Source organism: Lichenostomus cassidix, unplaced genomic scaffold (assembly GCF_008360975.1).
Source record: "Lichenostomus cassidix isolate B80296 unplaced genomic scaffold, HeHo_3.0 HiC_scaffold_40, whole genome shotgun sequence".
In the NCBI taxonomy this organism is placed as follows: Eukaryota; Metazoa; Chordata; class Aves; order Passeriformes; family Meliphagidae; genus Lichenostomus; species Lichenostomus cassidix.
This window is the reverse complement of record NW_028147459.1, coordinates 2,603,374-2,631,135: the sequence shown is the minus strand read 5'-3', so window position 1 is coordinate 2,631,135 and position 27,762 is coordinate 2,603,374. Positions and strand designations below refer to the sequence as shown.

General features: G+C 50.0%; 1 protein-coding gene across 7 annotated transcripts in view; it reads left to right on the top strand.

Annotated features, from left to right (window-relative positions):
* The window catches only part of LOC146422551 (5-aminolevulinate synthase, erythroid-specific, mitochondrial-like), a 30,938-nt gene extending 8,109 nt beyond the window's left edge, over positions 1–22,829 (top strand). For 3 of the 7 annotated variants that reach the window (XM_085046177.1, XM_085046178.1, XM_085046173.1), the window contains 8 exons: positions 716–790; positions 2,642–2,849; positions 7,001–7,185; positions 11,641–11,820; positions 12,651–12,815; positions 18,800–19,068; positions 21,750–21,909; positions 22,617–22,829. In XM_085046177.1, the coding sequence (XP_084902303.1) occupies positions 716–790; positions 2,642–2,849; positions 7,001–7,185; positions 11,641–11,820; positions 12,651–12,815; positions 18,800–19,068; positions 21,750–21,909; positions 22,617–22,771 (1,397 nt within the window). In that variant the 3' untranslated portion in view covers positions 22,772–22,829. Of the gene's footprint in view, positions 1–715; positions 791–2,641; positions 2,850–3,293; positions 3,311–4,782; positions 4,800–5,122; positions 5,140–7,000; positions 7,186–11,640; positions 11,821–12,650; positions 12,816–18,799; positions 19,069–20,549; positions 20,622–21,749; positions 21,910–22,616 lie in introns of those variants that run through there. The other 4 variants (XM_085046176.1, XM_085046174.1, XM_085046175.1 and 1 more) reach the window with 4 other exon arrangements.
* The last annotated feature ends 4,933 nt before the right edge of the window (positions 22,830–27,762 follow it).

Here is a 27,762-nt window from a genome sequence, read left to right as displayed (position 1 = left end):
ATTTTTTGGGGATTTTTCGGGGATTTTGTGGGATTTTTGGGGATTTTTGAGGATTTTTTTGGGGATTGGGGACATTTTGAGGGTTTTTTAATTTTTGGGTGTTTTGGATTTTGGGGATTTTGAGGGATTTTGGGGGATTTTGGGAGATTTTGTTGGAATTTTGGGAGATTTTGGGAGATTTTGGGGAAATTTGGGGGTTTTTGGGGTTTTTGGGATTTTGGGGATTTTTTGGGATTTTTTGGGGATTTTTGGGGATTTTTTGGGGATTTTTTGGGATTTTTTGGGAATTTTTTTGGGATTTTTGGGGATTTTTGGGGATTTTTTGGGGGGATTTTTTGGGGATTTTTGGGGGATTTTGGGGAATTTTTTTGGATTTTGGGATTTTTTGGGGATTTTTTGGGGAATTTTTTGGATTTTTTGTGGATTTTTTTGGGGAGGGATTTTTGGGTGGGTTTGGGACTTTTGAATTTTTGGGATGTTTTTTGATTTTTAAAAAATTTTCTGGAATTTTTGGGTTTTTTTTGCTTTTGGGATTCTGGGAATTTGGGGATTATTTTGGGATTTTGTTTTTTTTATTTTTTTATTTTGTGTTTTTTGGATTTTGGGTTTTTTTGGTTTTTGGGGATTCTGGTTTTTTGGGGTTTTTTTTTGTTTTTTGGGGGGTTTTGGGATTTGGGGTTTTTTTTTGGGATTCTGATGACCTTTGACCCCCCAGAGCCTCTGGATTGGCTGCTGGAATTTGGGGAATCTGAGGAAATCCACGAGAAACGATTGGAGGAAAACCTGCCAGGTGAGAGATTTTGGGATTTTGGGGGAATTTTGGGGGATTATGGGAAATTTGGGGGAAATTTGGGATTTGGGATTTGGGATTTGGAGGTTTGGGGGTTTGGGATTTGGGGAAATTGGGGAATTTGAGGATTTTGGGGGAAATTTTGGGGTTTGGAGGGATTTGCGGGATTCGGGGTATTTGGGATTTGGGGAAATTTGGGGGATTTGGGATTTTGGATTTGGAATTTGGGGAATTTGGGATTTTGGATTTGGGATTGGGGATTTGGGGGTTTGGGGAATTTGAGGATTTTGGGAAATTGGGGAATTTGAGGGTTTTGGGGGAAATTTGGGGGATTTGGGATTTGAGGGATTTGGGGAAATTGGGGAATTTGAGAATTTTGGGTTGAAATTTGGGGAAATTTGGGGGATTTGGGATTCGGGGAGTTTGGGATTTGGGGAAATTGGATTTGAAGGTTTTGGGGGAAATTTGAGGGATTTGGGATTTTGGATTTGGGATTTTGGGGGATTTGGGGAATTTGGGATTTGGGTGGGAAGAACAGAATTTGGGGGAACAATGAGGTTTTAGGGGAAACAATGGGATTTGGGGGAAAACCAGGATTTTGGTGTTTTCCAGTGGGATTTTTGGTAGGAAAACCAGAATTTTGGGTGGAAAGAACAGGATTTTTGGGGGAAACAATGGGATTTTGGGTGGAAAACAATGGGATTTTGCTGTTTCCCAATGGGATTTTGGGGTGGAAGAGCAAGATTTTGGGGGAACAATGGGATTTCAGTGAAAACATTGGGATTTTAGTGTTTTATAATGGGATTTTGGGGGAAACAATGGGATTTTGGGGTTTTGGGTTTTTCCAATGGGATTTTTGGTGGGAAGAACAGGATTTTGGGGCAAACAATGGGATTTTTTGGGGAAAAATTGGGATTTTTGTGTTCTGTGACAGGATTACTAATTGGGGTTTTTTCCAATGGGATTTTGGGGGAAACAATGGGATTTTTATGTTTTCCAATGGGATTTTGGGATGGGGATTTTTCCAATGGGATTTTTGGGTAGTTTAGTGGGATTTTGGATATTTTAGGATATTTTCTGATATTTTTAACCCTTCAGAGGACTCGTTCCCCTACAATTTACTGTTTGGGGATGGTTTCTATAGGATTTAGGATATTTTAGGATATTTTGGGATATTTTAGGATATTTTAGGCTATTTTTTAACCCTTTCATCCCCCCAGAGGACTCCCTGATTGGGGTTTTTCCAATGGGATTTTGGACTGGGGATTTTTCCAATGGGATTTTGGGGGAAACAATGGGATTTTTATGTTTTCCAATGGGATTTTGGGATGGGGATTTTTCCAATGGGATTTTCGGGTTGTTCAATAGGATTTAGGATAATTTTAGGATATTTTTTAACCCTTTCAACCCCCCAGAGGACTCCCTGTTTGGGGTTTTTCCAATGGGATTTTGGGATGAGGATTTTTCCAATGGGATTTTCAGGTTGTTCAATGGGATTTAGGATATTTTAGGATATTTTTTAACCCTTTCAACCCCCCAGAGGACTCGTTCCCCTACGATTCCCTGTTCAAGGATGGTTTCTATAGGATTTAGGATATTTTAGGATATTTTAGGATAATTTCAGCTATTTTTTAACCCTTCAGAGGACTCCTTCCCATACGACTTGCTGTTCAGGGATGGTTTCTATGGGATTTAGGATAATTTTAGGATATTTTTTAACCCTTTCAACCCCCCAGAGGACTCCCTGATTGGGGTTTTTCCAATGGGATTTTGGACTGGGGATTTTTCCAATGGGATTTTCGGGTTGTCCAATGGGATTTAGGATATTTTCTGATATTTTTAACCCTTCAGAGGACTCGTTCCCCTACGATTCGCTGTTCCTGGCCCGCCTGGCCGGCCTGCGCCGCTCTCACACCTACCGGCAGTTCACCTCGGTGGGACGAAGTGCCCAAAGCCCCCCGATGGCCACCTTGGGCTCACCTGGGCGCCCCGTGCAGCTCTGGTGCTCCAACGACTACCTGGGCATGAGCCGACACCCCGAGGTGCTCCGAGCTGCCAGGTGAGGGACAAAAAAATGATGAAATTCCATGAAAATCCCCAAAAATCCCGATAAAAATCCACTTAAAACCAATGAAATCCCATTAAAAAATCCCAAAAACATCCACTTAAATCCACTGAAATCCCACTAAAAATCAAAAAAATCCCCCAAAAATCCACTTAAATCTACTCAAACGCCCCAAAAATCCCAACAATTACCTGGGCATGAGCAGACACCCCGAGCCGCCAGGTGAGGTCAAAAAATGATGAAATTCCATGAAAATCCCCAAAAATTCCAATAAAAATCCACTTAAATCCACTGAAATCCCACTAAAGATCCCAAAAATCCCCCAAAAATCCACTTGAATCCACTGAAATCCCATTAAAAATACCAAAAATCCACTGAAATCTACTTAAATTCCCCAAAAATCCCAATGATTACTTAGGGATGAATTGACACCCCGAGGTGCTCAGAGCTGCCAGGTGAGGGCAAAAAAATGAGAAAAATCCTGAAATTTCAGGGAAATCCCAAAAAATTCTGATCGAAATCCCCCAAAAATCCACTGAAATTCCCCAAAAGTCCACTTGAATCCACTGAAATCCCATTAAAAATCCCAAAAACCCCCAGAGGTGCTCCGAGCTGCCAGGTGAGGGACAAAAAAATGATGAAATTCCATGAAAATCCCCAAAAATCCCGATAAAAATCCACTTAAATCCACTGAAATCCCACTAAAAATCAAAAAAATCCCCCAAAAATCCACTTAAATCTACTCAAACGCCCCAAAAATCCCAACAACTACCTGGGCATGAGCAGACACCCCGAGCCGCCAGGTGAGGTCAAAAAATGATGAAATTCCATGAAAATCCCCAAAAATTCCAATAAAAATCCACTTAAATCCACTGAAATCCCACTAAAGATCCCAAAAATCCCCCAAAAATCCACTTGAATCCACTGAAATCCCATTAAAAATACCAAAAATCCACTGAAATCTACTTAAATTCCCCAAAAATCCCAATGATTACTTAGGGATGAATTGACACCCCGAGGTGCTCAGAGCTGCCAGGTGAGGGCAAAAAAATGAGAAAAATCCTGAAATTTCAGGGAAATCCCAAAAAATTCTGATCGAAATCCCCCAAAAATCCACTGAAATTCCCCAAAAGTCCACTTGAATCCACTGAAATCCCATTAAAAATCCCAAAAACCCCCAGAGGTGCTCCGAGCTGCCAGGTGAGGGACAAAAAAATGATGAAATTCCATGAAAATCCCCAAAAATTCCAATAAAAATCCACTTAAATCCACTGAAATCCCACTATAAATCAAAAAAATCCCCCAAAAATCCACTTAAATCTACTCAAATGCCCCAAAAATCCCAACAACTACCTGGGCATGAGCAGACACCCCGAGCCGCCAGGTGAGGGCAAAAAAATGATGAAATTCCATGAAAATCCCCAAAAATCCCGATAAAAATCCACTTAAATCCACTGAAATCCCATTAAAAATCCACTTAAATTTACTTAATTTCCCCCAAAAATCCCAATGATTACTTAGGGATGAATCGACACCCCGAGGTGCTCTGAGCTGCCAGGTGAGGAACAAAAAATGAGAAAAATCCTGAAATTTCAGGGAAATCCCAAAAAATTCTGATCAAAATCCCCCCAAAATCTATTTAAATCCACTGAAATCCCCAGAAATCCACTGAAATCCACTGAAATCCCACTAAAAATCCCTGAAACACCCCAAGGTGCTCAGAGCCACCAGGTGAGGACAAAAAAGGAGAAAAATCCCGAAATTCCATGGAAATCCCAAAAAATTTCTTATCAAAATCCCCCAAAAATCCACTTAAAACTCACTCAAAATCCTGAAATTCCCTAAAAATCCCCAAAAAATCCACTTAAATCTACTTAAATTCCCCAAAAATCCCAGTGATTACCTGGGGATGAATCGACACCCCGAGGTGCTCAGAGCTGCCAGGTGAGAACCCAAAAAATGGAGAAAAATCTGGAAATTTCAGGGAAATCCCAAAAAATTCTGATCAAAATCCCCCAAAAATCCACTGAAATCCCCCAAAAGTCCACTTGAATCCACTGAAATCCCACTAAAAATCCCAAAAATCCCCCAAAAATCGACTTAAATCCACTGAAATCCCATTAAAAATCTCAAAGACACCACAAAAATTCACTTAAATCTCACTCCAAATCCTGAAATTCCCTGAAAATCGCCCAAAAATTCACTTAAATCTACTTAAATTCCTCAAAAATCCCAATGATTGCTTCGGGATGAATCGACACCCCGAGGTGCTCAGAGCTGCCAGGTGAGAACCCAAAAAATGGAGAAAAATCCGGAAATTTCAGGGAAATCCCAAAAAATTCTGATCAAAATCCCCCAAAAATCTATTTAAATCCACTGAAATCCCCAGAAATCCACTGAAATCCACTGAAATTCCACTAAAAATCCCTGAAACGCCCCAAGGTGATCAGAGCCACCAGGTGAGAACAAAAAAGGAGAAAAATCCCGAAATTCCATGGAAATCCCAAAAAATTCTGATCAAAATCCCCCAAAAATCCACTTAAATCCACTGAAATCCCATTAAAAATCCCAAAAACACCCAGAGGTGCTCAGAGCTGCCAGGTGAGGAACAAAAAAAGGAGAAAAATCCTGAAATTTCAGGGAAATGCCACTTAAAATCCTGAAATTCCCAAAAATCCCACTCAAAATCCTGAAATCCCCCCAAAATCCACCCAAAATCCACCCCAAAATGATCCCAAATCACCCCAAATCCTCCCCAAATCCCCTTCAATCACCTCTTAACCTTCCCAAATCACCCCAAAACCCCTTCAAACCCCAAAATAACCCCAAAATCCACCCCAAAAACCCACAAAATCTACCAAATCTCCCTGAAGCTCAACAGCGCCCCTAGTGGCGCTTTGTGGCATTGCAGCCTCCTACAGCAATCACCCAAAAATAACCCCAAAAAAATCCCAAAATATCCCAAAAAAATCCCAAAATATCCCCAAAAAATCCCAAAATAACCCCCAAAAAATCCAAAAAAACCCCCCAAAATCCCATTTTTCCCCCAGGGCAGCTCTGTTTGCTCACGGGCTGGGCGCGGGCGGCACTCGGAACATCGGCGGCACTTCTCCCAAATCCACCCAAAGTCATCCCAAAATCCACCCAAATCACCCAAAAATCCCTTTGAATCACCCCAACTCATCCCAAATCCCTAGAAAACCCCTCCAAACCCAAAAATAACCCCGAATCCCCCCAAAATCCACCCCAAATCACCCCAAACACACCCAAATTCTCCCAAAATCCACCACATCTACCTGAAGCTCAACAGTGCCCCTGGTGGTGCTCCGTGGAATTGCACCCTCCTACAGCACTCACCCCAAATCCCCAAAAAATCCCCAAAAATCCCAAAAATTCCTGAATTTTCCCCCAGGGCAGCTCTGTTTGCTCACGGGCTGGGCACAGGTGGCACTCAGAACATCAGTGGCACTTCTCCCAAATTCCCCCAAAATCCACCCCAAAATGATCCCAAATCACCCCAAATCCTCCCAAAATCCCCTTCAATCACTGCTTAATCTTCTCAAATCACCCCAAAACCCCAACACACCCCAAAATAACCCCAAAATAATCCCAAAAACAACCCCAAAATCCGCCAAATCTTCCTGAAGCTCAACAGCGCCCCTAGTGGCGCTTTGTGTCATTGCAGCCTCTTACAGCAATCACCCAAAAATAACCCCAAAAACATCTCAAAATAACCCCAAAAAAATCCCAAAATAATCCCCAAAAAATCCCAAAAATTCCTGAATTTTTCTCCAGGGCAGCTCTGTTTGCTCACGGGCTGGGCGCAGGCAGCACTCGGAACATCGGAAGCACTTCTCCCAAATCTCCCCTAATCATCCCAAAATCACCCCAAATCACCCGAAAATCCCTTTGAATCACCCCAACTCATCCCAAATCCCTACAACACCCCTCCAAACCCCAAAATAACCCCAAAACCACCCAAAATCCACCCCAAACCCACCCAAATTCTCCCAAAATTCACCGCATCTACCTGACACTCCACAGCGCCCCTGGTGGTGCTCAGTGGAATTGCGCCCTCCTACAGCACTCACCCCAAAGCCCAAAAAAAATCCCCAAAAATCCCAAAAATCCCATTTTCCCCCCAGGGCAGCTCTGTTTGCTCACGGGCTGGGCGCGGGCGGCACGCGGAACATCGGCGGCACTTCTCCCCTGCACGGCGCCCTGGAGCGATCCTTGGCTCGGCTGCACCGCCAGCCCAGCGCCTGCCTCTTCTCCTCGTGCTTCGCCGCCAACGACACGGCGCTGTCCACGCTGGCCAGGCTGCTGCCCGGTGAGGAGAACCCCAAAAACCCCGGGGGAACCCCAAAAAAATCTGGGAGGAACCCAAAAATCTGGGGGGAGAGCAAAAAATTCCGTCCTGAAATTCACGGGGAGACCAAAGATCCATGGGGAACCCCAAAAAACGACACCAGGCTGCTGCCCGGTAAAAAGTTCCGTCCTAAAATTCACAGGGAGACCAAAAATCTGTGGGGAGGAATAGAAATATGGTGGAGAGCAAAAAAATTTCATCCTGAAATTCAAAGGGACCCCAAAAAATCCATGGGAAAACCCAAAAAATGACACCCTGCTGGCCAGGCTGCTGCCCGGTGAGGAGAACCCCAAAAATCACTGGGGAACCCCAAAAAAATCTGTGAGGAACCCCAAAAATCTGGGGGGAGAGCAAAAAATTCTGTCCTGAAATTCACGGGGAGACCAAAAATCCGTGGGGAGGAACAGAAATCCGTGGGGAACCCAAAAAATTCTACGCAGGGAACCCAAAAATTTTTGGGGAGCGCCAAAAATTCCATCCTGAGGTTCACAGGAAGCCCAAAAAAAATCCATGGGGAACTCCAAAAAATCTGTGGGGAAGAACAAAAATTCCATCTCGGAATCTGCAGGGAGACCAAAAATCTGTAGGGAACCCAAAAAATCCATGGGAAAACCCCAAAAATGACACGGCGCTGGCCAGGCTGCTGCCCGGTAAAAAATTCCATCCCGAAATTCATGGGGAGACCAAAAATCTTGAAAACCAAAAAATCTGTGGGGACCAAAAATAGGGGCAAAAATCCAGGGAACCCAGAAATCCACGGGGAGACCCAAAAAATCCTTGGGAACCCAGAAATCTCGTGGGGAACCAAAAATGCTCCTGAAACCAAAAAATCCGTGGGGAACCAAAAATCTGGAACCCAAACATGGGAACCCAAAAATCTGGGAGATCAAAAATCCTCCTGGAACAGAAATCTGTGGGGAACCCAAAAAATTTCATGAGAAGACCAAAAAAATCCTTGGGGAGCACAAAAAATGTCGTGGGGAACCCAAAAAGCCATGGGGAACTCCAAAAAATCTGTGGGGAGATACCAAAAATTCCATCCTGAAATTCATAGGGAGAGCAAAAATCAACGGAGAACCCAAAAATCTGTGGGGAGGAACAGAAATATTGGGGGAGACCCAAAAATTCCATGCAGGGAACCCCAAAAATCCATTAGAAACCCCAAAAATCTGTGGGGAGGAACAAAAATTCTGTGGGGAGACACCAAAAATTCCATCCTGAAATTCACAGGGAGACCAAAAATTCATGGGGAACCCAAAAAATCCTCCTGGGAACCCCAAAAATCTGAAGGAGAAACCCCAAAAATTCCATCCTGGCACCCCTAAATTTGTGGGGAACCCAAAACTCCTCCTGGAAACCCCTAAAATCCATGGGGAACCCCAAAAATCAATGGGGATACCAAAAATCCATGGGGAACGCAAAAAATCCTCCTGGAAACCCCAAAATTCCTCCTGGAAACCCAAAAAATCCCAGTGGGGAATCCTAAAATCCTCCTTGGAGCCCCAAAATCCATGGGAAATCCCAAAAATCCATGGGGAACCCCAAAATTCCCATCTGGCATCCCAAAATCTACAGAAAATCCAAAAACCCATGAGAAGCCCCAAAAAACCTGAGTGGGATTAGGGGATTTTGTAGGAAACCCAAAAAATCCTGGTGGGAAATCCAAGGTTTTGAGGTCCTTGAGGTCCTTTTGGGCTCCCGATGGGTTTTTGGGGTAGATTTTGGGGTTTTTTGGGGTTCTAACCGGTTTTTGGGGTGTTTTTTAGGGTTTCTAACAGGTTTTTGGGATTTTTTTAGGGTTTTCTGATGGATTTTTGGGGTCCCCAGGCTGCCACATCTTCCCAGACTTGGGGATGAGTTTTTTGGGGTTTCTAACAGCTTTTTCGGGTGTTTTGGGGGTTCTTTATGAGTTTTGGGGTTTCTGACAGGTTTTTGGGGTATTTTTTGGGTTTCCCAGGCTGTCACATGTTCTCCCACTCAGGACAGGGTTTTTTAGGGTTTCTAACAGTATTTTTGGGATATTTTTGGGTTTCCCCAAGCTGCCACATGTTCTCTGACTCGGGGATAAGGTTTCTAGAGTTTCTAACATGTTTTTGGGGTATTTTGGGGTTTTCCAGGCTGTCACATGTTCTCGGACTGGGGGATGAGTTTTTGGGGTTTTTTTGGGGTTTTCTGTTGGATTTTTGGGGTTTCCCAAGCTGTCACATGTTCTCCGACTCCGGGATGAGTTTTTTAGGGTTCCTGACTGTATTTTTGGGATATTTTTGGTGTCCCCAGGCTGTCACGTGTTCTTGGACTCCGGGATAAGTTTTTTTAGGGTTTCTAACAGGTTTTTGGGGTGTTTTTGGGTTTTCCAGGCTGCCACATGTTCTCAGACTCGGGGATGAGTTTTTTAGGGTTCCTGACTGTATTTTGGGGTATTTTTGGGGTATTTTTGGGTTTCCCAGGCTGTCACACGTTCTATGACTTCGGGATGACTTTTTAGGGTTTCTAACAGTATTTTTGGGATATTTTTGGGTTTCCCCAAGCTGCCACATGTTCTCTGACTCAGGGATGAGGTTTTTAGGGTTTCTAACAGGTTTTTGGGGTATTTTGGGGGTATTTTTGGGGTGTTTTTGGGTTTTTCCAGGATGTCACATGTTCTCCGACTCTGGGATGAGTTTTTTAGGGTTTCTAACAGATTTTTGGGGTATTTTTGGGGTTTCCCAGGCTGTCACATATTCTCGGATTTGGAGCAGGTTTTTGGGGTGTTTTTTAGGGTTCCTGACTGTATTTTTGGGGTATTTTTGGGTTTTCCCAGGCTGTCACACGTTCTATGACTTGGGGATGACTTTTTAGGTTTTTCTAACAGCATTTTTGGGATATTTTTGGTGTCCCCAGGCTGCCACATGTTCTCGGACTCCGGGATAAGTTTTTTAGGGTTTCTAACATGTTTTTGGAGCATTTTTGGGGTATTTTTTGGTTCCTCCAGGCTGTCACATGTTCTCAGACTCCGGGATGAGCTTTTGGGGGTTTTTTTTGGTTTTCTGATGGATTTTTGGGGTTTTCCCAGGCTGTCACATGTTCTCGGACTCCAGGATAAGTTTTTTAGGGTTTCTAACATGTTTTTGGGGTGGTTTTAGGTTATTTTTGGGTTTTTCCAGTCTGCCACATGTTCTCGGACTCAGGGCAGGTTTTTGGGGTGTTTTTTAGGGTTTCTAACCTGTTTTTGGGGTATTTGGGGTTTTTTTAAGGCTGTCACATGTTCTCCTACTTGGGGATGAGTTTTTTAGGGTTTCTAACATATTTTTGGGGCATTTTTGGGATATTTTTGGGTTTCCCCAAGCTGCCACATGTTCTCCGACTCAGGGATGAGGTTTTTAAGGTTTCTAACAGGTTTTTGGGGTGCTTTTGGGGTGTTTTTGGGTTTTCCCAGGCTGTCACATGTTCTCTGACTCAGGGGTGAGTTTTTAGGGTTTCTAACATGTTTTTGGGATTTTTTATTTTGGGTTTTCCCAGGCTGTCACACGTTCTATGACTTGGGGATGACTATTTAGGGTTTCTAACAGCATTTTTGGGATATTTTTGGTGTCCCCAGGCTGTCACATGTTCTCCGACTCCGGGATAAATTTTTTAGGGTTTCTAATGTTTTTGGGGCATTTTTGGGGTTTTCCCAGGCTGCCACATGTTCTCAGACTCCGGGATAAGTTTTTTAGGGTTCCTGACTGTATTTTTGGGATATTTTTGGTGTCCCCAGGCTGTCACATGTTCTTGGACTCTGGGATAAGTTTTTTTAGGGTTTCTAATGTTTTTGGGATTTTTTTTGGGTTTTCCCAGGCTGCCACATGTTCTCAGACTCCGGGATGAGTTTTTTAGGGTTCCTGACTGTATTTTTGGGATATTTTTGGTGTCCCCAGGCTGTCACATGTTCTCCGACTCAGGGATAAGTTTTTTAGGGTTTCTAACATGTTTTTGGGGCATTTTTGGGGCATTTTTGGGTTTTCCCAGGTTGTCACATGTTCTTTGACTCTGGGTTTACTCTTTTAGGGTTCCTGACTGTATTTATGGGATATTTTTGGGGTATTTTTGGGTTTCCCAGGCTGTCACATGTTCTCCTACTCCGGGATAAATTTTTTAGGGTTTCTAATGTTTTTGGGATTTTTTTTGGGTTTTCCCAAGCTGCCACATGTTCTTTGACTTGGGGATGAGTTTTTTAGGGTTCCTAACATGTTTTTGGGGTGGTTTTGGGGCATTTTTGGGGTATTTTTGGGGTTTCCCAGGCTGTCACATGTTCTCTGACTCAGGGATGAGTTTTTAGGGTTTCTAACATGTTTTTGGGGTATTTTTGGTGTTCCCAGGCTGCCACACGTTCTATGACTTGGGGATGACTTTTTAGGGTTTCTAACAGCATTTTTGGGGTGTTTTGGGTCTCCCCAGGCTGCCACATGTTCTCAGACTCGGGGAACCACTCCTCCATGGTTCAGGGCATTCTCCGCTCCGGCGCCCCGAAGCACATCTTCCGCCACAACGACCCGCAGCACCTCGACGAGCTGCTGGCCAGGAGCCCCCCGGGGGTCCCCAAAATCGTGGCCTTCGAGTCGGTGCACTCCATGGACGGTCAGTGGGACACCCCAAAACCCCAGATAGCCGGATTCCACCCCAAATCCATTAATCTCTCTTAATTCCCCTAAAATCCCCTAAAATCCCCTCTTAAATCACTTTGTTTTCCCCCAAATCCACCCCAATTCTCTCCAATTCCCCCCAAATCCCCTAAATTCCCCTGAAATCACCCCAAATCACCCCAAATCCCCTAAATTCCCCCTAAATTCCCCCCAAATCACCCCAAATTCCCAAGCCAGGGTCCATCGCCCAAGAGCGCCCGATGAAGCACAGCACTCACCCCAAATCCCCCTAAATCACCCCTAAATCACCCCAAATCCCATAAATTCCCCCTAAATCACCCCAAATCCCCTAAATTCCCCCAAATCCTCCCCCAAATCACCAACCCCAAACCCAACCCCCACCCAACCCCAACACCAACCCCAAACCCCAACACCCACCAAACCAAATCACCCAATCACCAATCCCAAATCACCCCAAATCCTAAATCACCCTAAATCACTCCAAATCCCCAAAATTCCCCCAAATCACCCCAAATCCACCTGAAGCTCAGCAGCGCCCCTGGTGGTACTCTGTGGTATTGCACAGAGCTCACCCCAAATCCCCTAAATTCCCCCCAAATCACCCCAAAATCACCCCAAATCACCCCAAATCCCCAAAATTCCCCCAAATCACCCCAAATCCTCCACATCCACCTGAAGCCCAGCAGCGCCCCTGGTGGCACTCTGTGGTATTGCACAGAGCTCACCCCAAATCACCCCAAATCCTCTAAATTCCCCCTAAATCACCCCAAAATTCCCCCAAATCACCCCAAATCCCCACCCCAGGCTCCATCGCCCCCCTGGCGGAGCTGTGTGACGTCGCCCACGCCCACGGCGCGCTGACCTTCGTGGACGAGGTTCACGCCGTGGGGCTCTACGGGGCCAGAGGGGGAGGAATCGCCGAGCGCGACGGAGTGACCGGGAAGGTGGACGTGGTGTCGGGGACACTCGGTGAGGGACAGGGACATTGAGGGGTTGGGGACACCCCGAAATGGGGTTAGGGACACTGTGGGGTGAGGGACACTCGGTCAGGGACAGGGACATTGTGGTGTCAGGGACACTCGGTGAGGGACAGGGACATTTGGGGTTGGGGACTCCCCAAAAATGGGGGACAGGGACACTTGGTGAGGGACAGGGACACTGTGGGGTCAGGGACATTGTGGGGTTGGGGACACTCAGTGAGGGGACAGGGACATTGTGGGGTAGGGGACACCCCAAAAATGGGGTTGGGGACACTTGGTGAGGGACAGGGACATTGAGGGGTTGGGGACACCCCGAAATGGGGTTAGGGACACTGTGGGGTGAGGGACACTCAGTCAGGGACAGGGACACTGTGGTGTCAGGGACACTCGGTGAGGGACAAGGACATTTGGGGTCGGGGTTACCCCAAAAATGGGGTTGGGGACACTTGGTGAGGGACAGGGACATTGAGGGGGTAGGGGTTACACTAAAAATGGGGTTGGGGACACCCCAAAATGGGGTTGGGGACATTGTGGGGTTGGGGACACTCAGTGAGGGGATGGGGACATTTGGGGTTGGGGACACCCCAAAAATGGGGGACAGGGACACTTGGTGAGGGACAGGGACATTGAGGGGTTGGGGACACCCCAAAAAGGGGTTGGGGACACTCAGTGAGGGGACAGGGACACTGTGGGGTTGGGGACACCCCAAAAAGGGGTTGGGGACACTCAGTGAGGGGACAGGGACATTGAGGGGTCAGGGACACCCCGAAATGGGGTCAGGGACACTGTGGGGTTGGGGACACTTGGTGAGGGACAGGGACATTTGGGGTCGGGGACACCCCAAAAATAGGAGACAGGGACACTTCGTGAGGGACAGGGACACTTTGGGGTTGGGGACAACCCAAAAAGGGGTTGGGGACACTTGCTGAGGGACAGGGACATTGTGGGGTTGGGGTTACCCCAAAAATGAGGTTGGGGACACTGTGGGGTTGGGGACACCCCAAAAATGGGGTTGGGGACACTCGGTGAGGGGACAGGGACACCCCAGAATCAGGACAGAGACATCCTGAAATGGGGTGACAGGGATACTATGGGGTCAGGGACACTCGGTGAGGGGACAAGGACACCCTGAAATGGGGCGACAGGGACCCTCAGTAAGGGGGGACACCCCAAAAACGAGGGGACAGGGGTTGGGGACTGTGGGGTCGGGGACACTGGGTGAGGGACAGGGTCACCCCAAAAATGGGGGACAGGGACACCTCAAAATCAGGGACACCCCAAAATGGGCACAGGGACACTGTAGGGTCAGGGGTTATCGGTAAAGGGGGGACACCCCAAAAATGAGGGGCAGGGACCCCAAAAATGGGGGACAGGGACACTGTGGGGTCACAGTGAGGGGACAGGGACACCCCAAAAATGAGTGGGGGGACAGGAACTGCAGGGTGTGAGCACTGAGGGGGATTTGGGGGGTCAGGGCAATCCAGAAGGATTTTGGGGTTTCTATAGGGTTTGGGGGGTCAGGGCTATCTGGGACCATTTTGGGGTTTCTATAGGGTTTGGGGGATCAGGGCAATCCAGGATGATTTTGGGGTTTCTATAGGGTTTCAGGATGATTTTGGGGATTCTATAGGGTTTGGGGGGTCAGGGCTATCTGGGACCATTTTGGGGTTTCTATAGGGTTTGGGAGGTCAGGACACTCCAGGATGATTCTGGGGTTTCTATAGGGTTTGGGGGGTCAGGACACTCTGGCACAATTTTGGGGTCCCCTAACCCTATTTTCCCCCCCAGGGAAGGTGATTGGCCCCATTGGGGTTCCCTAAGGATCTATGGTGACTAATGGGGTCTATAGGGCTGTATGAGGATTTGGGGCCTCTATAGGGTTCTATAGGGTTTTATGGGGTCAGAGCAATCCAGGACATTTTTGGGGTCTCTTAACCCCATTTTCCCCCCAAGGAAAGGCAGTGGGCACCATCGGGGGGCTCATCCCTTACAGGGTCTGTAGGGTTTCTGGGCTCTATAGGTCTCTATAGGTTCCCATATGGGTTTATGGGGTTCAGAGCAGTTTGGGACAATTTTGGGATCCCCTAAATCCCCATTTCCCCCCAGGCAAGGCGATTGCCATGGTCAGCGGGTACATCACAGGCAGTCTATAAGATTCTGTGTGGGTTTATAGGGCTCTACAGGACGCTAAATGGCCCTATAGGTCTCTACAGGTCCCTATATGGGTTTATGGGGTCAGGAGGTTTTGGGACAATTTTGGGGTCCCCTAAATCCCCTTTGCCCGCCAGGCAAGGCAGTCGGTGGGTACATCGCGGGGTGACTCTATAGGACCCTATAGGGTTCTGTATGGGTTTATAGGACTCATAAACCTATATATCCCTATATGGGTTTCTGGGGTTCAGAGCAGTTTGGGACATTTTTGGGATCCCCTAACCCCAAATTTTCCCTCAGGCAAGGCGATTGGCGTGGTCAGCGGGTATATCATGGGCAGAGTCAATAAGACCCTATAGGTCCCTATAGGGGTTTATGGGGTTCGGAGCACTTTGGGACATTTTCGGGATCCCTAAATCCCATTTTTTACCCCCCAGGCAAGGCGATTGGCACAGTCGGCAGGTACATCGCGGGGTGGCTCTGTAGGGTTCTGTATGGGTTTATAGGACTCTATCTGACCCTATATGGCTCTATAGGGCTCTATAGGTCCCCATATGGGTTTATGGGGTTCAGAGCACTTTGGGACATTTTTGGGATCACCTAAACTCCCTATTTCCCCCCAGGGAAGGCGATCGGCACAGTCGGTGGGTACACCGCTGGGTGGCTCTATAGGACTCTATAGGGTTCTGTATGGGTTTAGAGGGCTCTATATGGGTTTATGGGGTTTATATAGGTCCCTATATGGGTTTATGGGGTTCAGAGCAGTTTGGGACATTTTTGGGATCACCTAAATCCCATTTTCCCTCCAGGCAAGGCAATTGGTGCTGTCAGTGGGTACATCACAGGCAGAGTCTATAGGACCCTATAGGACTCTGTATGGGTTTATAGGACTCTATAGGGCCCCATATGGGTTTATGGGGTTCAGAGCACTTTGGGACAATTTTGGGATCCCCTAAACTCCCTATTTCCCCCCAGGCAAGGCCATTGGCACCAGCAGCAGGTACATCGCGGGCAGAGTCTATAGGACCCTATAGGACTCTGTATGGGTTTAGAGGACTCTATAGGTCCCTATATGGGTTTATGGGGTGCAGAACAGTTTGGGACATTTTTGGGATCACCTAAATCCCATTTTCCCTCCAGGCAAGGCAATCGGCGCGGTCAGCGCGTACATCACAGGCAGAGTCTATAGGACTCTGTATGGGTATATAGGTCTCTACAGGACCCTATATGGGTTTATGGGGTTCGGAGCAGTTTGGGATGATTTTGGGATCCCCTAACCCCAAATTTTCCCTCAGGCAAGGCGATCGGCGCGGTCGGCAGGTACATCACGGGCAGTATCTATAGGACCCTATACGTTCCCATATGGGTTTATGGAGTCAGCAGGTTTTGGGACATTTTTGGGATCCCTTAACCCCCTATTTCCCCCCAGGCAAGGCGATCGGCACAGTCGGTGGGTACATCGCGGGGTGGCTCTATAGGACTCTATAGGGTTCTGTATGGGTTTATAGGACTCTATAGGACCCTATATGGGTTTATGGGGTTCAGAGCAGTTTGGGACATTTTCGGGATCCCCTAACCCAAATTTTCCCCCAGGCAAGGCAATTGCCGTGGTCAGCAGGTATATCATGGGCAGAGTCTATAAGACCCTATAGGTCCCTATAGGGGTTTATGGGGTTCGGAGCACTTTGGGACATTTTCGGGATCCCTAAATCCCATTTTTTACCCCCCAGGCAAGGCGATTGGCACAGTCGGCAGGTACATCGCGGGCAGAGTCTATAGGGTTCTGTATGGGTTTATAGGACTCTATCTGACCCTATATGGCTCTATAGGGCTCTATAGGTCCCCATATGGGTTTATGGGGTTCAGAGCACTTTGGGACATTTTTGGGATCCCCTAAACTCCCTATTTCCCCCCAGGCAAGGCCATCAGCGCAGTCGGCGGGTACACCGCTGGGTGGCTCTATAGGACTCTATAGGGTTCTGTATGGGTTTATAGGACTCTATAGGACCCTATATGGGTTTATGGGGTTCAGAGCACTTTGGGATGATTTTGGGATCCCCTAACCCCCATTTTCGCCCCAGGCAAGGCGATCGGCGCGGTCGGCAGGTACATCACGGGCAGTATCTATAGGACCCTATACGTTCCCATATGGGTTTATGGGGTTCAGAGCAGGTTTTGGGACATTTTTGGGATCCCTTAACCCCCTATTTCCCCCCAGGCAAGGCGATCGGCACAGTCGGTGGGTACATCGCGGGGTGGCTCTATAGGACCCTATAGGGTTCTGTATGGGTTTATAGGGCTCTATAGAACCCTATATGGGTTTGTGGGGTTCAGAGCAGTTTGGGATGATTCCAGGAGCCCCTAACCCAAATTTTCCCCCCAGGCAAGGCGATCGGCGCGGTCGGCGGGTACACCGCTGGATGCCTCTATAGGACTCTATAGGGTTCTGTACGGGTTTATAGGGCTCTATAGGACCCTATATGGGTTTATGGGGTTCAGAGCACTTTGGGACATTTTCGGGATCCCCTAACCCCAAATTTTCCCCCAGGCAAGGCGATTGGCGTGGTCAGCAGGTATATCATGGGCAGAGTCTATAAGACCCTATAGGTCCCTATATAAGTTTATGGGGTTCAGAGCAGTTTAGGATGATTTTGGGATCCCTAAATCCCATTTTTTTCCCCCCAGGCAAGGCGATCAGCGCGGTCGGTGGGTACATCGCGGGGTGGCTCTATAGGACTCTATAGGGTTCTGTATGGGTTTATAGGACTCTATAGGACCCTATATGGGTTTATGGGGTTCAGAGCAGTTTGGGACATTTTCGGGATCCCCTAACCCAAATTTTCCCCCAGGCAAGGCAATTGCCGTGGTCAGCAGGTATATCATGGGCAGAGTCTATAAGACCCTATAGGTCCCTATAGGGGTTTATGGGGTTCGGAGCACTTTGGGACATTTTCGGGATCCCTAAATCCCATTTTTACCCCCCAGGCAAGGCGATTGGCACAGTCGGCAGGTACATCGCGGGCAGAGTCTATAGGGTTCTGTATGGGTTTATAGGACTCTATCTGACCCTATATGGCTCTATAGGGCTCTATAGGTCCCCATATGGGTTTATGGGGTTCAGAGCACTTTGGGACATTTTTGGGATCCCCTAAACTGCCCATTTCCCCCCAGGGAAGGCGATCGGCGCGGTCGGCGGGTACACCGCTGGGTGGCTCTATAGGACCCTATAGGGTTCTGTATGGGTTTATAGAGCTCTACAGGTCCCTATATGGGTTTATGGGGTTCAGAGCACTTTGGGACATTTTCGGGATCCCCTAAACCCCCTATTTCCCCCCAGGGAAGGCGATTGGCACCAGCAGCAGGTACATCGCGGGCAGAGTCTATAGGACCCTATAGGACTCTGTACGGGTTTAGAGGGCTCTATAGGTCCCTATATGGGTTTATGGGGTTCAGAGCAGTTTGGGACATTTTTGGGATCACCTAAATCCCATTTTCCCTCCAGGCAAGGCGATCGGTGCGGTCAGCGCGTACATCACAGGCAGAGTCTATAGGACTCTATATGGCTCTATAGGTCTCTACAGGACCCTATATGGGTTTATGGGGTTCAGAGCAGTTTGGGGTGATTTTGGGATCCCCTAACCCCCATTTTCCCCCCAGGCAAGGCGATCAGCGCGGTCGGCGGGTACATCACGGGGTGGCTCTATAGGACCCTATAGGGTTCTGTATGGGTTTGTGGGACTCTATAGGTCCCTATATGGGTTTATGGGGTTCAGAGCAGTTTAGGATGATTTTGGGATCCCCTAACCCAAATTTTCCCCCCAGGCAAGGCGATCGGCGCGGTCGGCGGGTACATCGCGGGCAGCGCCGCCCTGGTGGACGCGGTGCGCTCCTTCGGCGCGGGGTTCATCTTCACCACGGCGCTGCCCCCCCCGGTGGTGGCGGGGGCGCTGGCGTCCCTCCGCGTGCTGGGGGGACCCGAGGGGACAGCGCTGCGCCGCAGCCACCAGCGCCACGCCAAGCACCTGCGGGTGCTGCTGCGCGACAGGGGTGTCCCCGCGCTGCCCGCGCCGAGCCACATCGTCCCCGTGCCGGTGAGGGGGGATTTTGGGGAATTTGGGGGATTTGGGGGGGATTTGGAGTGATTTGAGGGGATTTGGGGTTTTGGGGGTTTTAGGGTATAGGGTGGGTTTGGGGTGTCCCCACGCTGCCCGCGCCGAGTCACATCGTCCCCGTGCCGGTGAGGGGATTGGGGGGATTTGGGGAATTTGGGGGGATTTGGGGGGTTTAGGGTGGGTTTGGGGTGTCCCCGCGCTGCCCAGCCACATCATCCCCGTGCCGGTGAGGGGGAATTTTGGGGAATTTGGGGTGGGTTTGGGGTGTCCCCACACTGCTGGCACCGAGCCACATCATCCCTGTGCCGCTGAGGGGGGATTTTGGGGAAAATTGGGGAATTTGGGGGTTTTGGGGGTTTTGGGGTTTTTGGGGGGTTTAGGTGGGTTTGCGGTATCCCCGCGCTGCCCGCGCCGAGCCACATCGTCCCCGTGCCGGTGAGGGGATTGGGGGATTTGGGGAATTTGGGGGATTTGGGGGGTTTAGGGTGGGTTTGGGGTGTCCCCGCATCGTCCCCGTGCCGGTGAGGGGATTTGGGGGGATTTTAGGGGATTTCGGGGGAATTTGGGGTGTCCCCTCACTTCCAGCACCCAGTCCCATCGTCCCCATGCCGGTGAGGGGGGATTTTGGGGGATTTTGGGGTGTTGGGGTGGGTTTGGGGTGTCCCCCCGCTGCCAGCGCCGAGTCACCTCGTCCCCGTGCCGCTGAGGGGTTTTGGGGGGGATTTTAGGGGGTTTAGGGGGAATTCGGGGGTATTTGGGGTGTCCCCGCACTGCTGGTGCCGAGCCACATCATCCCTGCGCCGGTGGGTGGGATTTTAGGGGGGATTTGGGATGTCCCCGCGCTGCCCGCGCCGAGCCACATTGTCCCCGTGCCGGTGAGGGGGGATTTTAGGGGAAATTGGGGGATTTTGGGGGGTTTTGGGGTATAGGGTGGTTTTGGGGTGTCCCTGCGCCACCAGCGCTGAGCCACATCGTCCCCATGCCGGTGAGGGGGGATTTTGGGGGAATTTGGGGTGTTTGGGATGGATTTGGGGAGTCCCCGCAGTGCCCACACCCAGTCACATCGTCCCTGTGGCAGTGAGGGGGATTTTGGGGGATTTGGGGGGATTTTGGGGGAATTTGGGGGGATTTTGGGGGCTTTAGGGGGAATTTGGGGTGTTTGGGGGGTTTAGGGTGGGTTTGGGGTGGAATAGAGGAGGTTTGGGGTGGATTTGGGTGGATTTCAGGAAGTTTCGAGGGGAATAGAGGCGATTTGAGGGGGATTTGGGGTGGGTTTGGGGTCATTTGGGGGATTTTGGGGGATTTTGGGGTGGATTTGGGGTTTCTGGGGTGTCCCCGCGCCGAGCCACATCGTCCCCATGCCAGCGGGTGGCGTTTGGGGTGTTTTTGCGGTTATTTTGGGACATTTTTGGGATGTTTTTAGGACATTTTGGGATGGTTTTGGGACATTTTCGGTGCAGGTCGGTGACGCCCAGGCTGCCACCCGGCTGAGACAATCTAGGATTATTTTAGGATGATTTTGGGGTGATTTTTGAGGGCTATTTTGGGGTTTTTTTTTGCTTCTTTTAGGGTTACTTTGGGGTGATTTTGGGGGTTACTTTGGGGTGATTTTGGGATATTTTCGGGGATTATTTTGGCTTGATTTTGGGGTGATTTGGGGGTTACTTTGGAGTTCTTTTGGGGTATTTTTGGGGTTATTTTGGGGTGATTTTTGGGATGATTTTGGGACATTTTTGGCTTGATTCTGGGGTGATTTTGGTGTATTTTAGGGGTGATTTTGGTATGATTTTTGGGGTGATTTTGGGGTATTTTTGGGATGATTTTGGGCCATTTTTGTCACAGGTCGGTGACGCCCAGGCCGCCACCCATCTGAGCTGCGCTCTCCTTGATCGAGAGTTATTTTGGGTTATTTTAGGATGATTTTGGGGTGATTTTGGAGTGTTTTTGGGAGTTATTGTGGGATGATTTTGGGGTATTTTTGGGGTGATTTTGGGGTATTTTTGGGGTGATTTTGGGGTATTCTTTGGGGTGATTTTGGAGTATTTTTGGGGGTTATTTTGGGGTTATTTTTGGGATGGTTTTGGGATATTTTTAGGACGATTTTGGGGTGATTTTTGGGACATATTTGGGCCATTTTTGTCACAGGTTGGTGACACCCAGGCAGCCACGCAGCTCAACCGCTCTCTCCTCAATCGAGGGTTATTTTGGGACATTTTTGGGAGTTATTGTGGGATGATTTTGGGGTGTTTTTTGGTATTTTTGGGGGTTATTGTGGCATGACTTTGGGGTTATTTTTGGGATGGTTTTGGGATATTTTTAGGACGATTTTGGGGTGATTTTGGGCCATTTTTGTCACAGGTTGGTGACGCCCAGGCCGCCACCTGTCTGAGCCGCGCTCTCCTTGATCGAGAGTTATTTTGGGTTATTTTAGGATGATTTTGGGGTGATTTTGGAGTATTTTTGGGAGTTATTTTAGGATGATTTTGGGGTTATTTTTGGGATGGTTTTGGGATATTTTTAGGACGATTTTGGAGTTGGTTTTGGGATGGTTTTGGGATGTTTTTAGGATGATTTTGGGGTGATTTTGGGGTTGGTTTTGGGATATTTTTAGGATATTTTTGGGATGATTTTGGGCCATTTTTGGGCCATTTTTGTCGCAGGTCGGTGACGCCCAGGCCGCCACCCGTCTGAGCCGCGCTCTGCTCGATCGCGGTCTCTACATCCAGGCCATCAACCCTCCCACCGTGCCGCGGGGGGGAGAGCTGCTGCGCATCGCCCCCACCCCCCACCACAGCCCTGAGATGATGGAGCACCTGGCAGGTGAGGGACAGGGAGGGGACATTGTGGGGACAGGGAGGGGACAATGGGGACAATGAGATAATGGCGATAATGGGGGTGCCAGTGCTGCCCCCTGTGGGTGACATATGACACCTGCAGCTCTGGGGACAATGAGGGACAGAGAGGTGACAATGAGGGGACAGGGAGGGACAATGGGGACAATGAGATAATCAGGATAATGAGAATAATGGAGATAATGGGGATAATGGAGATAATGGGGGTGCCAGTGCTGCCCCCAGTGGGTGACATGTGGGACCTGCAGCACTGGGGACAATGAGGGACAGAGAGGTGACATTGTGGGGACAGGGAGGGACAATGGGGACAATGAGATAATGGGGATAATGGGGACAATGGGGATAATGGGGTGCCAGTGCTGCCCCCTGTGGGTGACATAGGGGACCTGCGGGTCTGGGGACAGAGAGGACAGGGAGGTGACAATGAGGGGACAGTATGGGACAATGGGGACAGTGAGGGGACAGGGAGGTGACAATGTGGGACAGTGAGGTACAGTTCTGCCCCCTGTGGGTGACATGTGGCACCTGCAGCTCTGCGGACAATGGGGACACTGTGGCAACACGGAGACGATGGCAATGGGGGGTTTGGGGACATTGGGGGGAATGGGGGTCACTGGGTGGTCAGTGGTCACTCAGTGGTCACTCAATGGTCACTCAGGGTCACTCTGTCCCCAGACCAGCTCTCGGACACCTGGGGGTCCCTCGGCCTGCCCCGCGCCACCCCGCTGGGTCCCTCGTGCGCCTCCTGCCGGCGGCCGCTGCACTTCTCGCTGATGAGCGACTGGGAGAAGCAGCACTTCCAGCCGGGGGAGGTGCCGGTGCTGGGCTGAGCCCCAAAACTGCCGGAAAACACCCCAAAAACGCGCCGGAAACATCCCGAAACCACCCCGAGACCAGCCCCAAAATACCCTGAGAAACTGCCCGAAAACACCCCCAAAACCGCCCCGAAAATACCCTAAAAATACCCTAAAAATACCCCAAAACCACCCCCAAAACCGCCCCAAAAACATCCCGAAAATACCCCAAAAGAGCCCCAACGTACCCCAAAACCTGCCTAAAAATACCCCATAAACATCCCAAAAATACCCCAAAACCACCCGAAAACCAGCCCCAGAATACCCTGAGAAACTGCCTGAAAATACCCCCAAAACCGCCCCGAAAATACCCTAATAATACCCGGAAAATATCACAAAACCGCCCCGAAAATACCCCAAAACCAGCCTGAAAATACCCCGAAAACATCCCAAAAATACCCTAAAAATGCCCCCAAAACTGCTACAAAATACCCCAAAACCAGCCTGAAAATACCCCCAAAACCACCCTGAAAACACCCTAAAAATACCCCGAAACTGCCCCAAAATACCCCAAAACCGGCCTGAAAATACCCCCAAAACATCCCAAAAATACCCCAAAACCAGCCCCAAAATAGCCCAAAAGCAGCCTGAAAATACCCCAAAAAACATCCCAAAAATACCCCAAAACCAGCCCCAAAATAGCCCAAAAGCAGCCTGAAAATACCCCAAAAAACATCCTGAAAACACCCTAAAATACCCCAAAAACATCCCAAAACAGCCCCAAAATACCCCAAAACACCTGGGATGTAATGGGCTGAGCACCCAAAATACCCCAAAAATATCCCAAAAAATATCCCAAAAGCACCCCAAAAATGCCCCAAAACCACCCCAAAACCATCCCCAAAATACCCCGAAAACACCCCAAAATTACCCTGAGAAACATCCTGAAAATACCCCAAAAAACGCCCCAAAAATACCCCAAAACCAGCCCAAAAATACTCCTCAAAACCATCCCGAAACAGCCCGAAAATACCCCAAAACACCCTAAAAACACCCCAAAACTCTGCAAAAATACCCCAAAACCACCCCAAAAACCTCTGCCAAAAACATCCCAAAATTGTCCCCAAAACTCCCCAAAAACGTCCCCAAAACTCTGCAAAAATACCCCAAAACCACCCCAAGAACTGCCAAAAACACCCCAAAAACACTCCCAAAAACTGCCAAAAACATCCAAAAAATACTCCCCAAAACTGCCCCAATAACACCCCAAAAACGTCCCCAAAACTCTGCAAAAATACCCCCAAAACACCCCAAAACACTGCCTAAAACACCCCAAAAACATTGCCAAAAACTCCCCAAAACCTCCCCAAAAATACTCCCAAAAACTGCCAAAAACTCCCCAAAACCTCGCCAAAAACTCTGCCAAAAACACCCCAAAAAAACTGCCAAAACCACGCCAAAAACTCCCCAAAAATACTCCTCAAAAACACCCCAAAAACACTCCCAAAAACTGCCAAAAACTCCCCAAAACCTCCCCAAAAACACTGCCAAAAACACCCAAAAAAACCTGCCAAAAACACCCCAAAAACTCCCCAAAAATACTCCCCAAAACCACCCCAATAACACCCCAAAAAGTCCCCAAAACTCTGCAAAAATACCCCAAAAACACCCAAAAAATACACCCCAAAACTGCCAAAAACTCCCCAAAAATACTCCCCAAAAACGTCCCCAAAAACAGCCCAAACCCCCAAAAATTCTGCCAAAACAACCCCAAAAATCCCCCAAACTCCCCAAAAATCCCCAAACTCCCCAAAAATTCTGCCAAAACAACCCCAAAAATCCCCCAAACTCCCCAAAAATCCCCCAAATCCCTCCCAGTCCCTCCCAGTAAGAATGACAATAAACCAGTATGGGATCGGTGTGTGTTTGTGTCTATTTGGGGTTTTTTGTGTTTATTTTTGGGGTTTTTTGGGGGTGGTGGTCCTGGGGATCCCCAAATCCCCAAAATCCCCAAATTCCCAAAATCCCCGAATTCCTGGTAACCCCAGTGCTCCCAGTTCCCTCCCAGTCCATCCCAATATAAACCAGTTTCCCTTTTTCTCCCCAAAATCTCCATTTTTCACCCTAAAACCACCGCGAGTTTCCCTCCCAGTTCCTCCCAGTTCCCTCCCAGTTCCTCCCAGTCCCTCCCAGTTCAATCCCAATCCCCTCCCAGTCCCTCCCAGTTCCCTCCCAGCTCCTCCCAGTTCATTCCCAGTTCCCTCCCAGTACAAACCAGTTCCCCTTTCCTCCCCAAAATCCCCATTTTTCACCCTAAAACCACCGCGAGTTTCCCTCCCAGTCTCTCCCAGTTCCCTCCCAGTTCCTCCCAGTTCCCTCCCAGTGCTCCCAGTTCTCTCCCAGTTCTATCCCAGTTTCTTCCCAGTGCTCCCAGTTCCAGGCGATCAACCATAATGGGAATTGTCCATATTTATTCGGGGGCGTCACCCCAAAATCCCTCCCCGATCCTCCCCAAAATTTCGGATTTTTCCCCCAAAATGTCCTTCCCAGTGCTCCCAGTTCCCTCCCAGTGCTCCCAGTTTGCTCCCAGTTCCCTCCCAGTTTGCTCCCAGTCCCTCCCAGTTCCATAATGGGAATTTTGCTCTCTATTCGGGGGGGTCACCCCAAAATCCCTCCCCAATCCTCCCCAAAAATTTTGGAATTTCCCCCCAAAACGTCCCTCCCAGTTTCCCTCCCAGTTTGCTCCCAGTTTGCTCCCAGTTCTCCCAGTTCCGCCCCACCGCTCATTATGGGATGGAAGCCCCAGGGGTTCCCCTCCCCCCCCCCGTTTCCCGCCCTTATCAGATTTTGGGGAATGAGGAAGAATTTTGGGGAATGAGGAACAATTTTGGCCCCCGGGGTTGGGGGGGAGGGGCGGGGCATCCCCTGGCTATGACGTCACTGCGGGGGGGTTACCCCACCCCCTCCCAGTGCTCCCAGTGCCCACAGTGACCAGTGAGTGACCATGAGTAACCAGAAGTGACCAGCAGTGACCAGAGTGACCAGGGAGTGACCAGTGAGTGACCTGAGTGACCAGGAGTGACCAGTGAGTGACCAGAGTGACCAGAGTGACCATGAGTGGCCAGTGAGTGACCAGAGGGACTAGAAGTGACCAGGAGAGACCAGGAGTGGCCAGTGAGTGACCAGAGTGACCAGGAGTGACCACGAGTGACCAGTGAGTGACCATGAGTGATACTGAGTGACCAGTGAGTGACCAGGAGTGACCACGAGTGACTGGGGATGACCAGAGTGACCAGTGAGTGACCAGGGAGTGACCAGAGTGACCAGACTGACCAGGAGTGACCAGTGAGTGACCAATGAGTGACCACAAATTACCAGGAGTGACCACAAGTGACCACGAATAACCACGAGTGACCACAAGTGACCAGGAGTGACCAGGAGTGACCACTGGGCTGAGTGACCCCAGACCCACATGGAGGTATGGGGGGGAGGGGGGAGGGGTCCTGCACAACCCCCTGACCCCCCCACTGCCCCCCAAAACCCCCCCAAAGCCCCCCCAAAGCCCCCAGCCCCATTTAACCCTTCACAGACCCCCCCAGACCCCCCAGAGACCCCAAATACACCCCCCGTGACCCCCTGAACCCCACAGACCCCCTGAGCCCCCATTAACCCTTCCCCAACCCCCACGGACCACCTAACCCCCGTGACCCCTCAGAGACCCTTTAACCCCCCCCAGCCCCCCCGGAGCCCCCAGACCCACTAAAAACCCCCCAGACCCCCACAATCCCTTAAATTCCCTTAAGCATCCCCAGACCCCCTAGACCCCTAAACACCCCACAGACCCTTAAACCCCTTTTAACCCTCCCAGAGCCCCCCATAGACCCCCTAAACACCCCTCAAACCCCCAGACCCCTTAAACCCTCCTTTAACTATCCCCAATCCCCCCAGAGCCCACAAGACCCCAAGACCCCAGACCCCCCAGACCCCCTTAAATTCCCCCTTAAGCATCCCCAGCCCCTAGACCCCTAAACACCCCACAGACCCCTGAACCCCTTTAATCCCCTCCAAACCCCCACTGAACCCTCCCCAGCCCCCCATAGACCCCAAACGCCCCTGAATCCCTCCTCAGACCCCCTAAACCCCCTATAGACCCCTAACTCTCTAACCCCCAAAAACCCCCAATTTAACCCCTTCCTATTCCCCCCAGCCCCCCCTCGCCCCCAGGCACCCCAAAACCCATACAGACCCCCTAAACTCCCCTTTAACCCTCCCCAGACCCCTAAAACCCCCCATATAGACCCCCAAAACCCCCAACCCCCCAAAACCACCCCCAAATTAACCCCTTCCTATTCCCCCCCAGCCCCCCTCGCCCCCCCCGGGCACCCCCTCCCCACCCCGCGACGCGACGCTGGCGATGGCCGAGGTGGCGGTGCTGTCCCTAGTGCTCCTGCTGGCGCTGGGGGGGAACACCCTGGTGCTGGTGGCCCTGCGCGACCCCCGGCGAGCCCCCCGCGAGCCCGGCGAGCCCCCAGCCCGGCCGGCGCGGCCGCTGCGGCGCTACCTGCGGCACCTGAGCCTGGCGGACCTGGCGGCGGCGGCGGGGCAGGTGCTGCCGCAGCTGCTCTGGGATGTCACCGACAGGTTCCGCGGCCCCGACCCGCTCTGTCGCCTCACCAAGTACCTGCAGGGGGTGGCCATGTTCGCCTCGGCGTACGTGGCGGTGGCCATGGCGTGGGATCGCCACCGGGCTATTTGTCGCCCGCTGGGGACGGAGAGGAGGGAGGGGAGGGGGGAGGGGAGAGTGTGGTGAAGGGTGGGGACGGTGGGGGTGGGGGGGGGGGTGGGGGGATAGCAGGGCAGGGGGGTGTGGGGACAGTGGGGACAATGGGGAGAGAAGAGGGGACGTGGGGCAGGGAGGGCACTGCGCCGCCTGGTGGCCGCTGAGGGTAGTGCAGCGGAAAGGGGGCGGCCGGGGGGACAGAGCTGGGGACACTGGGGACACTGGGGACAAAGGAGGCGGTGGGGAT